Source organism: Panthera leo, chromosome F2, assembly GCF_018350215.1.
Source record: "Panthera leo isolate Ple1 chromosome F2, P.leo_Ple1_pat1.1, whole genome shotgun sequence".
NCBI lineage: Eukaryota > Metazoa > Chordata > Mammalia > Carnivora > Felidae > Panthera > Panthera leo.
In genome coordinates this window covers 41,379,999-41,394,216 of record NC_056695.1, presented here as the reverse complement: position 1 = coordinate 41,394,216, position 14,218 = coordinate 41,379,999, and the positions used below count along the sequence as shown (strand labels likewise).

The 14,218-nt window shown below is 37.4% G+C and overlaps 1 protein-coding gene across 7 annotated transcripts in view; it reads right to left on the bottom strand.

Annotated features, from left to right (window-relative positions):
* Positions 1 to 14,218, bottom strand: part of DPY19L4 (dpy-19 like 4) — a 66,671-nt gene that overhangs the window by 12,762 nt on the left and 39,691 nt on the right. For all 7 annotated transcript variants that reach the window (XM_042923545.1, XM_042923547.1, XM_042923546.1 and 4 more), the window contains 4 exons: positions 13,745 to 13,864; positions 7,914 to 8,034; positions 5,344 to 5,400; positions 1,270 to 1,352 (listed from right to left, as the gene is read on the bottom strand). In XM_042923545.1, coding sequence (XP_042779479.1) covers positions 1,270 to 1,352; positions 5,344 to 5,400; positions 7,914 to 8,034; positions 13,745 to 13,864 — 381 coding nt within the window. The remainder of the gene's footprint in view (positions 1 to 1,269; positions 1,353 to 5,343; positions 5,401 to 7,913; positions 8,035 to 13,744; positions 13,865 to 14,218) is intronic.

Here is a 14,218-nt window from a genome sequence, read left to right as displayed (position 1 = left end):
AAAACGGGGTCTCTATTGCAATTCCCTGTATCCATAGGCCAAAGACCATATCTTCTGTCCTGTGTGGGTTTTAACATACGCATGGCTGTTAGGGGCGCCTGGATGGCTCAGTCAGTTGAGTGGCCGGCTTCGGTTCAGATTCATGATCTCACGGTCCGTGGATTTGAGCCCCGGGTTGGGCTCTGAGCTGGCAGCTTGGAGCCTGGAACCTGCTTTGGATTCTGTGTCTCCCTCTCTCTCTGTTCCTTCCCTGCTCACATTCTGTCTCTCTCTCTCTCAAAAATAAATAAAGATTAAAAAATTTAAAAATAAATAAAATAAAATATGTATGGCTATTAAAATTAAAATCTTAAATTTTGGTAAACTTCGTTAACAAGACTAGCAGTCCACCACTTATCCAACCCAGGGTAAAAGAAACAACCTCTTGACTATCTAAATAAAGGAATATTTGTTTCTTTATATTCTACATTTCTAGGTGTAGCATAGAAAGAGTCTCAAATCTCAAACTTATCAATGCTATATATATTAGCTTTTTATTTCTTTAAGTAAGGGGCTTGAACTCACAATCCAGAGATCAAGAATCACATGCTCTTTTTTTTAAAGTTTATTTATTTATTTTTGAGAGAGAGAGTGCGCACGCTTGTGAGCAGGGGAGCAGCAGAGAGAGAATCCCAAGCAGGCTCTGTGCTGTCAGTGCAGAACCCAACACTGGGCTCAATCTCATGACTGTGAGATCATGAACTGAGCTGAAATCAAGAGTCAGACACTTAACTGACTGAGCCACCCACGCGCCCTGAGTCACATGCTCTGACTGAGCTAGCCAGGTGCCCCTGAATGCTACTTTCTTTTTTTTTAAGTTTATTTTTGAGACGGAGAGCGAACGTGCACACATGAACAGGGGAGGGGCAGAAAGAGAGAGGGAGCCAGAGAATCCCAAGCAGGCTCCAAACTGTAAGCGCAGAGCCCAATAGCAGGGCTCGAACCCACAAACCATGAGACCATGACCGGAGCTGAAATCAAGAGTCAAATGCTTAACCATCTAAGCTACCCAGGTGACCTAATGCTGTATTTCCAATGGAGAGAAGAGAAGTTCAATTAGAAAATCAGAATTATAAGTCAATCAAAAACTAAATATCCCTAAAAGCATGGGGCAAAATTCCAAGTTTTATGAGAACAATTTGGAAAAGGATTAATTTATTATTTCCCCTGAATTGATGAGATAGCATGCAACAATTGTTTAACAAAAGTGTTAAGCAGTTCAATTCTTACTTTATCCAGGTCATAAGTTCCACTGTATCTGGGTCATAAAATTCTTGTAGTTCCATTAGTTCTGTCATTAATCTTGGAAAAAACTAAAATGCAAAACAAAATTCCCAAAAAGTATGTGTAAGTATCCAAAAAGTTCAAAACTGCTCCAGAGTATTTACTACGAGACTAACGTAAGACAAACAATATTATAACATCATTCTCATGGAAAAAATATCATGGATCTTTTTACTTTCTTTCAGTGAGCTGCTCATTCTTCTCAGTCCAAATAATCTAAATAATCTATTTTATGGTTAATTTACTGCCTAGACTCAATAGTTTTATCATTACCAAACAATCATCAGTTTCATCTTTCAGGAACACACAATTAATTTAACAGGTTTATTAGCAATTAGTTTCGTGTTATACTACAATAAAGGATTTATATTATTTTATAAATATTCATATTTTGGAGTTGCCAAAACACTTTTTTTTTAATTCCAGTGTAGTTAACATACAGTATTATATTCATTTCAGGTGTACAATATACTGATTAAACAATTCCCTATATTACTCAGTGCTCATCAAGATAAGTGCATGTGTATTATATATATATAATATATATATTATATATATGTATTACATATACACACACACACCATATCTTCTTTAGCCAATCATATATCAATGGACAATTCCCTATATTACTCAGTGCTCATCAAGATAAGTGTGTGTGTATATTATACATATATATTATTATATATAATACACACACACACACATACCATATCTTCTTTAGCCATTCATCTATCAATGGACACTTAGGCTGTTTCCATAATTTAGCTATTGTAAATAATGCTACAATAAACATAGGGGTGCATGTATCACTCTGAATTAGTGTTTTTGTATTCTTTGGGTAAATAGCTGGTAGTGCAATTGCTGGATCATCAGGTAGTTCTATTTTTAATTATTTGAGGAACCTCTATACTGTCTTCCACAGTGGCTGTACAATTTGCATTCCCACAAACAGTGCATGAGTGTTTCTATTTCTCCATATCCTCACTAACACTTGGTTTTTTATTTTTGGTTTTTTAGTTTTTTTTTTTAATGTTTATTCATTTTTGAAAGACAGAGAGAGAACACAAGCAGGGGTGGGGCAGAGAGAGAGGGACACACAATCTGAAGCAGCACAGAGCCCGATGCGGGGCTCGAACTCACGAACGGTGAGATCATGACCTGAGCCAAAGCCAGACGTTCAACTGACTGAGCCACCCAGGCGCCCCTTTAGTTTTTTTTTTAAGTTTATTTATTTACATTGAGAGAGAGAGAGAGAGAGAGAGAGAGAGAGAGAGAGAGAGAGAGAAAGGCAGAGAGAGAATCCTAAGCAGGCTCTGCACTGTCAGTGTGGAGCCCAATGTGGAGCTCAAACTCACAAACCGTGAGATCCAGACCTGAGCAGAAGAGTCATGCGCTCAACCGACTGAGCCAACCAGGTGTCTCTGTAATTTTTATTTTAGCTCTTCTGACCAGTGTGAGATGGTATCTCATTATGGTTTTGATTTGCATTTTTCTGATGATGAGTGATGCTAAGCATCTTTTCACGTGTCTATTAGCCATCTGTATATCTTCTTTGGAGAATTATGTCTTCTGCCCATTTTTAAATTGGATTATTTGTTTTTTAGGTGTTGAGTTGTATCAGTTCTTTATATATTTTGGATACGAACCCCTTATCAGATATGTCATTTGCAAACGTCTTCTCCCATTCAGTAGATTGTCCTTTTGTTTTGTTGATTGTTTCTTTTGCTGTTCAGAAGCTCGCTATTTTGGTGTAGTCCCAAATAATTTATTTTTACTTTTGTTTCCTTTGTCTCAGGAAACATACCTAGAAAAATGTTGCTATGGCCAATGTCAGAGTAATTAATACTTGTGTTCTCTTCTAGGATTTTTATGATTTCGGGTCTCACATTTAGGTCCTCAGTCCATTTTGAGTTTATTTTTGTGTATGGTGTAAGAAAGTGGTCCAGTTTCATTGTATTGTATGTAGCTGTCTAGTCTTCCCAACAGCATTTGTTGAAGACTGTCCTTTTCCCATTGCATATGCTTGCCTCCTTTGTTGAAGATTAATTGACCATACAATTGTAGATTTATTTCTAGGCTTTCTATTCTGTTCCATTGATCTATGCGTTTATTTTTGTACCAGTACCATACTGTTTTGATTACTATAGCTATGTAATATAACTTGAAGTCTGGGGTCATGATACTTTCAGTTTTGCTTTCCAAGATTGCTTTGGCTATTTGGGGTCTTTTTTGGTTCCATACAAATTTTAGGAATGTCTGTTCTAATTCTACTGGTATTTTGATACAGATTGCATTAATTGTGTAGATTGCTTTGGGTAATATAGACATTTTAACAATATTTGTTCTTGTTTTTTTTTTTTTAATAAGTTTATTTTTATTTTGAGAGAGATAGAGCCAAGCAGGGGAGGGACACAGAAAGAGAGAGAGAGAGAGAGAGAGAGAGAGAATCTCACACAGGCTTTATGCCATCAGCGCAGAGCCTGATGCAGTGCTCAAACTCACAAACTGTGAGACCATGACCTGAGCCAAACTCAAGAGTCAGATGCTTAACCCACTGAGCCGCCCAGGTGCCCCCAATATTTGTTTGTCTAATCCATGAGCATGTGACATCTTTCCATTTCTTTGTGTTGTCTTCAATTTCTTTCATCAGGTTTTATCGTTTTCAGAGTACAGATCTTTCATCTCTTTGGTTAGGTTTATTCCTAGGTATCTTATTATTTTTGGTACAATTGTAAATGGGATTGTTTTCTTAATTTCTTTCTGCTGTTTAACTTCTCTTTCTCATATTTATTTATTTTGAGAGAGAGAGAGAGGATGAATGAGGGAGGCTCAGACAGAGAGGAAGAGAGAGAATCCCAAGTAGGCTCCGTGCTGACAGCGAGGAGCCCAATGTGGGGCTCAATCCCACAAACCATGAGATCATGACCTGAGCTGAAATCAAGAGTTGGGACGCATAACCAACTACGCCACCCAGGTGTCCCTTTTTTTTTCATTTTCACGAATGTGAAATCATGACCTGAGCCAAATCAAGAGTCAGACACTAAACCCACTGAGCCACCCAGGTGCTCCAATAGAGTTTCCTGTATATAATATCACGTCATCTGCAAATAACAAAAGTTTTACTTCTTTACCAATGTGGATGCCTTTTATTCCTTTCTTTGGTCTGACTGCTATGGACTTCTAACTTCCAGTACTATGTTGAATAAAAGTGGTGAGAGTGGATATCCTTCTTTTGGTCCTGACCTTAGAAGAATACCTCTGTTTTTCAATACTGAGTATGATGTTAGTTGTGGGTTTTTCATTACAAAATGCTTTTTAATAAAAATTTTTTTTAACATTTATTTATTTTTGAGAGAGACAGAGACAGAGTGTGAGCGGGAGAGGGGCAGAGAGAGAGAGGGAGACACAGAATCTGAAGCAGGTTCCAGGCTCTGAGTTGTCAGCACAGAGCCTGATGCAGGGCTCAAACTCATGAACCGCGAGATCATTACCTGAGCTGAAGTCGAACGCCCAAACTGACAGAGCTACCCAAGCACCCCCCAAATTGCTTTTTAATATTATCACCTATTTATTCAGTAATGTCCTTTGCCAATTATAAACTGAATTAGTAACAGAATTAGACTGTAGAAAACTGAGGGGCGCCTAGGTTTATAGGACTGAGCCCTGCGATGGGCTCCCCACTAAAGGCGTGGAGCTTGCTTGGGATTCTCTCTCTCTGTCTCCCCTATTCGCACACACATGCACATGCTCTCTCTCAAAATAAATAAATAAACATTTAAATATAAATAAATAAATAAATAAATAAATAAATAAGGAAACCACAGAAAATTGCATCATGTGGCATTCTAAAAATGTTTTAACTCTTGTATTGTGTTCCTAATGGTAAAAAATTAGGCATACTAAGAATATCACACTTTATTTGGTTAGAATAGTATCTCAATATAAATATGCTACACACATGTAAATTTATCACTACCTTGTAAAGTACATTTTCATAATATAAAAACCTGTTTTTCTTACCTCTTTCCATAAGCTGAGACCTATTATAGTGGGCACAGCCATGCTCAGAATAAGAGCCTAAAATATTAAAACAAAAATGATTGTGGATACATTTCAGAATGTACTGGAGGTACTAGACATTGACTCCATGATCAATCACAGATTCTTAGAGTTATAAAATTTCAGAGAAACTGAAGTCAATGTGGAACCTAGGTTCACAGAGTGAAATGGGTGAAGATTAACGAATTTAAGACATATTAAGCAGGAGATAAAGTGAGACATACATATTTACTATATAAATTTAAGGCAGAACAGAAAAAAGGTAACACTTATGGTAGTATTTCAAATAATAAATCAATATTTGACAATTCTGCCAGGAATTTAAGTTATGAAGAGCTTAAAAGGACACTGCACTGTGCTACCTAAACAGCTAGCAACAAAAAGGCAATGAATTAACACAAGAAAAACACCAATACATATCAATATGCAAGTATGCTAAAACAAGAACATATAAATTCCTCTGGAAAAAGACCGGCAAAACACAACATGACTATTACTAAAGATAATTATTCATCATCCCTTTGCCAAAACCTGTTCTTCCTATTGTCCTATGTCTGTAACCCTATTTTGGTAACCCTAAAATCCACAGTCACACAAACTAGAGAACTAGGAAATATCTATGATTTCTCTCTCCATACTAATGAAGCACCAAGTCTCACTAACCTTCTTTTCTAATTTTTTTCATTCCAGTATAGCATAGTATTAAGTGAATAGACCCCAGAGTCAGAAAAACCTGGGTGTAAATCATGATTTCCACATTTATAAGCTATGTGATCTCAAGCAAGTTATTTAACCAGATTAACCCTTAGTTTCTTTGTCTATAAAATACAGACAATAAAACTTAGCTGTTAGGGCCTTTGTAAGCATTGAATAGCACATAAAGTATTTTATAACAGTACCCGACACGTGGTGAACACTCAATATATTGAAGCTTTTATCACTTCCATTCACCATGGCCAGTACCTTACCTTCTTGGCTTGAATTTGTCACCCTCAAGTCTATCCTTCAAAGAATTATAAGTGTGAACTGAGAGAAAACAGAAGTCTGACTCTCTCACACTCACACATAAACATTTCAATGATTTTTCTACTGCCTATAGGATAAGACCAAGTGTTACAGCATGATATTCAAAGGCCTCCATGACCTTACACGTCTTGAATTCCCCAATCTCATTTCTTGACCACTCTTATCTCACATTTTATGTGCCAAGAAAAGTAAATATATCATGCTTTTTCTTTGCCACTGTTTTTATTCCCTTTGATTACAACATGTTCTTTGCCTATCTATGTTTATTCCTTCTACCATGAATGCCCACCCTTTCCTTCCCATCCATCCAAGTAATAATTCATCATCTTTCAAATTTCAGATTGAAAAGTCTTTGAATCCCTAACAAGACTGAATTAAGTAGCCCTACTCTGTGTTCTAACAGTACCCTGTCAATACTTCTTATTATTTTTATGAATAGGAGACTGTAATCTACCTGATGAAATTAATTTGCATTGTAAGCTCACTGCACATAGCAGGCACAGTAAAATGTTGTATTCACACTGAAAACATACAATAGTTTGCCTGGGTGGCTCAGTTGGTTAAGCAGTTAAGTGTCCCACTCCTGATTTTGGTTCAGGTCATGATCTCACAATTTGTGGAATTGAGCCCCACACTGGGCTCTATGCTGACAGTGCAAAGCCTGCTTGGGATTCTCTCTCTCTCCCTCTCTCTGCCCCTCTCCTGCTCATTCTCTCTCTCTCAAAAATTAAATTAAAAAAACAAAACCAAAAAAAAAATTTGTTTAAACAATAAAAAAGAAAACATAGAATAGTTCCACATCAAATCAAGAATGATATTATAAAAATTCTTTTTTTATATTATTTTTTAATGTTTCATTATTTATTTTTGAGAGACAGAGCACAAACAGGGGAAGGGCAGAGAGAGAGAGGGAGACACAGAATCCGAAGCAGGCTCCAGGCTCTGAGCTGCAAGCACAGAGTTTGGGCCCCCAGACTCACAAACGATGAGATCATGACCTGAGCTGAAGTCAGATGCCCAACCGCTCAAAATTAGTTCTTTTTTAATAAATTTTTTAAAAGTTTATTTATTTTGAGAGAGAGAAAGAGTGCATGCAAGCAGGGGAGGGGCAGAGAGAGAGAGGGAGAGAGAGACAGAATACCAAGCAGGTTCCACACTGGCGGCACAAAGCCCAATGTGGGGCTTGATCTCATAAACCGTGAGGTCATGACCTGAACTGAATGAAACCAAGAGTCACACACTCAACCAACTGAACCACCCAGGTGCCCCTAAAAATTAATTCTTGATAGCCTCTAACATTATTGATTCACTCGTATTTTTACCTTCTATTTTACTTATCTGCATTTAAATCAGAAATTCTAAAAAAAATTTTTTCCCCAGGATCTCTTTTTCACTTGTAAGTCATAATATCCTTTACTCACACCATTTCAATTGTATCCAATGTAGTTTCCATTTGTGTAATTGAAAGAGAAACAAGTACTTAACACAAAATAACAATGACTCACCAATAATACTGGGTGTACTGTTCGTAATCGAAGCCACTTGAAAAGTGTCATCCAAAGTTCAGGAGAACATACACCAAATGCTGCTAACATGCATACATAAGGAGTCCAGAGGTATTTCAAGCTAGAAAAGAATGGGAGTCACATATCAGATATCCCATGAACATCATTACTATCTAATTTCTCTTTTTTTAAAGATTTCATTTTTTTAAGTAATTTCTGCACCCAATGTGGGGTTCAAACTCATAACCCCAAATCAAGAGTCACATGCTCCACTGACTGAGCCAGCCAGGCACTCCCATTTCTCTTTTCTCAGTTCTTTCCTACTACCCATGAAAATACCACATGTTAAGGGAAAATGAAAAGCTTAGCCTCTAACTTTCAGCAACAGATTGTTATTCATTTCTTAAATAATCAAGAAAACATGCAGGTTACTAAAATGAGGATGAAATAAGAGCATTAATATAGATGAGAGTGTAGTAAGGTTGTACTCTTGGAGAAAATATAAACTGCTATACTTTTCCAGAAGGCAATTTGGCAAAATCTATAAAAATTTTTTTTTAAGTTTTTAGTTTCGGTTTATTTCATGTTTATTTATTTTTGAGAGGGAGAGAGCGAGCATGCAAGCAGGGGAGGGGCAGAAAGAAAAAGAGAGAGAGAATCCCAAGCAGGCTGTGCACTGCCAGTGCAGAGCCCGACAACAGGCTTGAACCCGCAAGACATGACTTGAGCTGAAATCAAGAGTTGGATGCTTAACCGACTGAGCCACCCAGGCACCCCAAAACCTATAAAAATTTTAAGTACTCCAAGACAACCCCATTTCTAGTAAGTTAGTCAACAGATATATTGGTATATGTATATAAAGATACAAAGGTTTTAACTGCAGTATGTTGTTTTAGTAGAAAAAAAACTAGAAACCTGTCCTTCAGTAGGTATTAAATAGTTATGAAAAACATAAAAGCAAAATGTAAAATTGCATTTTACATTTTACTATATACTACTATATACATTTTACTATATACTGCTACCCTAGCTTTTTGGTGATTTAAAAAAATGTAGGGGAACCCGGCTGGCTCAGTTGGTGGAGCATGCAGCTCTTAATCTCAGCGTTGTAAGTTTGAGCCCCATGTTGGGTACAGAGATTACTTAAAAATAAAATCTTAAGAAAAATGAAAACTGACTTGGACTTTGACAGAAGTAGCGTATGTATATATAGAATACATATTGCTAAGACAAAGGAACTGTATTAGTTTCCTCTGGTCAACCAATATTTCCTCCTAATTACCCCCATTCCTGCTATTCTTCAAGTCCCCCAGAATCAAAACTAGAGTCTGGTTTAGAACTCCAGGAGACACCATTCACATTGAATTATATGTACATAACATTCCCTGGAACACCAACTTCCTGCTCTAGAGATTAGACCACTATGTCCAGTCCAATGATTTCTCTGCATCTATCTCTTCCTTACCATTTTATTGCAACAGCCTGATAATTAACATCTCTACCTTTTGTTTGTTTTTTAGTAATCTCTATATCCTATGTGGGGCTTGAACTTATAGCCCCAAGAACAAGAGTTGAATACTCTTCCCACTGAGTCAGCCAGGTGCCCTAACATCTCTACCTTTAGACTCTCTTTCAGCCAAATGCCAGATGAACCTTCTTCAAACATAATTACAAGACACTTTTTGTTATAGTCTCTAGTGGTTCCCCAGAATCTACTGAAATAAATGAAAACTCATCTAAATTTCAGGCCCCTCAAAAATATGGTGTTGATGCACCTTTTCAGTTTTTCTCCTAGGACTTCCCTAAATATGATTAGCGTTCTAGCCAGAGTTTGCATAACAATCTCAAGTGTTCCATTCCATAATGCACATAAGTTTCTCCTTCTTGATACAAGCCCATCCATCCTCATCTAGTGCTGCCTTAGGCTCTGATTCCCTTTATAGCCAGACCCCTTGAGGTCCATGCTTACTACTTCTTCCTGCCTTCTACTCTCTGATTATGTACTCCTTTAAAAACTCCTTTGACTTCTGAGTTGCAATTCCTCCTAAAGTCCCTCTGCCACAGTCCCTACTGCTACTTACTCAGTTGCAATTCCCAAATATTTTAGTTTTGGCCCCTTTCCTCCATCTCTATGGCTACTCTTTTCTATATTCTATTATGACACCTTCTTAACCAGCTTGTCTTCCTTTAATCTTGTTTTCCTCAATTATTGCTGCCAGAGAGATCTTACTAAAAACAAATCTGATATAACATTTTTGTTTATTTCTGAAAGACAGAGAGAGAGAGAGAGAGAGAGAGAGAGAGAGAGAGAGAGAGAATGAATCCCAAGCAGGCTCTGCACTGTCATTGCAGAGTGCAATGTGGGGCTTGAACCCACGAACTGTGAGATCATGACCTGAGTTGAAACTAGGCATCGGATGCTTAACCAACTGAGCCACCTAAGCACCCCTGACATTTATTCTGTCCAGATTATTACACACACACAAACACACAAGAAAATGAACAGCCTGGCCAACCTCTATTTATCTCTGAAGGCTGTTGCCCCATTTAGGAAATCTTCCTTAAATTGACTTCCTCTGTCCACCCTCTACAACTGAGTTAGTACCTCTCCTCTTGAGTGATTAAAGCACCCTTTGTATACCTTTCTCATAGTACTTACTTTATTCTAACTCTTGGTTTACTTACTCTTTGAAACAAAAGAGTAGATTTTGTATTTCTTTAATCCCTACTGCCTACTTAATAGAGTGCTTGGCACATTCTGGGTGACTATGCTTATTATTTGCATGAACAGGTGGTCACAGTATTACAGGCCTAGTGAATAAATTAAAGAAGTAAAGATGAGTGAAAGAATAATGCATATTACATGTTCAAAAACAGGATCTTGAACTTAAAATGGTAGATCCAACAATGAAGAACGGTGAGGATAATAAAATGTTCTTCTGCAGAGAGAAATAAAACTGAGAGAGTACAAAGGGGGGAAAAAGGTAACCCATGCACCAAAATTCTAGTACTACAAGGCAATGAGATGAGAATCAAAACATGAATCACTTAGAATATTCATGGTTTAACACATTTCTTCATCCTACTTACTAGGCATTATGGAATGCTAACTATTAGTGTGAACCACCATTCTCACTTAATGTTTCAGTAAAAGATTCCCATTGGTCAGGGGTTTGGCAGTCTGATAAAGTGTACGGATGACTTATAAGAAAATGGTTTTATTTTTTTTAAGTTTATTTATTTAAGAGAGAGCATGCATGTGTGTGAGCGGGGAAGAGGCACAGAGAGAGGGAGAGAGAATCCCAAGCAGGTTCCTTGCCATCAGCGTGGAGCCTAATGCAGGTCTCGAACCCGCAAACCATGAAATCATGACCTGAGCCAAAATCAAGAGTCAGTCGGTTAACCAACTGAGTCTTCCAGGTGCCCCAAGAAAATGTTTTTATTTATTTATTTTTTTAATTTTTTTTTTTTTAACGTTTATTTATTTTTGAGACAGGGAGAGACAGCATGAATGGGGGAGGGTCAGAGAGAGAGGGAGACACAGAATCCGAAACAGGCTGCAGGCTCTGAGCTGTCAGCACAGAGCCCGACGCAGGGTTCGAACTCACGGATCGTGAGATCATGACCTGAGCCGAAGTCGGACACTTAACCGACTGAGCCACCCAGGCGCCCCAAGAAAATGTTTTTAAATGCATAAAGTACATAGGTCTACAAAGGAAACCAATTATACTGAAATATTGATATCAAATAATAAAAAGATTTATAATATAGCACATTTGTACTTATTAATTAAGATGTTAAATGCAGGCCCAATAATAACTGTAACTTTGAGGTTGTGATGTGTATAGTATTTCAAGATAAAAAATTAATACAATACTTGAAAACAGCTAAGCTTTCTTTTTGGAAAAGCACCATGGGACTGTGATTCAGTATCTATATTCATAATTAAAGAAAATTTAACTTGAGAAATCTCATACTAGGATCAATACTTTTCATCTCTCCCTACTTCCCCTCTTATCCCTCTACCTCAGAATCTTAATGGCTCCTCTTCATGGCAGTGATTTATCTGATTTGTGTATTAAGAGGGAGAATTGAGCATATCCAGCTTAAACATTCTAGGCATCCATATTTTGTATCTTCCTTTTGCAAGGTAGGTGTAGACAGGGGCATAAACTTACCAAGGCTCTACCCATTAAAGAGGGAAAGCCCAAAGTTTGAGGACTAAGGTCAATTTGGGGTGGCAAATAGTAGAAGCCCTTTGTTCACACATGAAGAAGTGGTCTCCAATGCAACCTTTATAGAATCAGAATCATTCAGATGATTGAAATGTATTTCTCATATATTTGGTCTTTGTACAGTCCCTGGCTCACAGCTCCTAAAATTCTTAGAATCTCCTAAGTGATGAAACTGGAAAGGTGTCTTTTTTTATGTTAATGGTAACTTTCTGGAAGACACTCAAGGATGGGGCTGGTGGCCAGTGGAGCCAACCATGTGATTAGGGAGTTGGAACTCAGTCCCACTCTAAACCTCTGGGGAGGGAAAAGGGCCTAGAGGTTGAGTTCAATCACTAATGGCCAATAATTTAATCAATCATGCCTATGTGAGGCTTTTATAAAAACCCCAAAGGACAGGGTTTGGAGAGCTTCTGGGTTGGCGACCACATGTAGACCTGGAGAGAGTGGTACACCTAGAGATAACGGGAGCTCCGGACCCCTTCCTACAAACCTTGCCCTCTGCCGAGCTTCCATCTGGTTGTTCCTGAGTTATATCCTTTTATAATAAACTAGTGATCTAGTAAGTAAAATGTTTCCCTGAGTTCTGTGAGCTGTTCTAGCAAGTTAATTGAACCTGAGGAGGGGGATCTAAGAACTTCTGATTTACAGCCAGTTGGTCAGAAGCACAGGTAATAACCTGGATTTGCAACTGGCACATGAAGTGGGTTGGGGGCAATCTTGAACTGTGGAATCTGATGCAACCTCTAGGTGGACAGTGCCAGAATTAAGTCAAAGTGTAGGACATTCAGTTGGTACCTGGACAATTGCTTGTTGTTTCTGTGGGAAAAGCCCCTCCTCAAATTGAAATTGAGTATTCAAAATCATTTTATACCCATGTGTCTTATTTTTCATCTGAGTCCAAACTTTAAAGGGTATCACTTACTGAACTCTTAACCTCACAGCACGATTTACCTCTATTTCATTTAACAAAGTTGTAATTTTATTTTTGTGTGATTAATATCTGTCACCTCCATTAGGCCACAGTCACATAAGGTTAGAAACTGTATGTCCACTTTTGCTTACCAATGTACCTTCAGCACCTAGTACAATGCCTGGTCCTTGGAAAACATTCAATAGTTTTTGAACAAATGAATGAATAAGTAAATGTCAGTTCACTGTACTATAAGCACCTCTGTAAACTCCAGATAAATTAAGAAAGTTTGTAGATTTTGAGTTTTTATAGTTTCATAAATATATTCTTTTTTTTTTTTTTTAAGTGTTTTTGTTTTTGTTTTGTTTTGAGAGAGAGTGCAAACAGGGTAGGGACAGAGAGAGAGAGAGAGAGAGAGGGAGGGAGAGAGGGAGAGAAAGAGAGAAACACACAGACAGACAGACAGACTCCCAAGCAGACTCCACAATGTCAGGGCAGAGCCCAATGCCAGGCTCAAACTCAGGAACCATGAGATCATGACCTGAGCCAAAATCTAGAGTCAGACACATAAACCAACTGAGCTACCCAGGCATCCCTCATAAATATATTCTTGAAAGTATCCATTTATTACCATTAGAAAGGACAACTGTTTGTAAAAACAAATAGCTCCAATAAAGTACACTTACCCTTCTATAACCATTGCAAGAGAGCCCAATAAAATAGTGTGAATCACATGATAAATTATTTCTGGCCTTCCTCCAATTCGTCCATCTTCAAGCGTAATAGTTTCTTTCAAGGACTTGCCACTACACAAAGGAAATGTTTTTTACTATTGAAAAAACATTTTTAAATAATCAAAGATCTTAAATTTTTTCAAAAAAAAAAAAAAAAAAAAAGAAATACAGGTGGTTCTTGAAATCTGAAAGTATATTCTGATAGTGAAATGCCTAACTTATATACATCTCCAAGTCCTTGAAAGGGCTTTTAAGAACCTGAAGAAACTGACTCAGTTAAGACTAAATATGAAAATTCAGGAAATATGACAAAAAAGATTTTTAGGTTCCTTTTCCAAGATTATCACTTAACTAGTTATTGCTTTCAGCCATGACAAAAATATTTTAAAATAGTCTTGATAATTTAAAATCACTTACATTACTAGC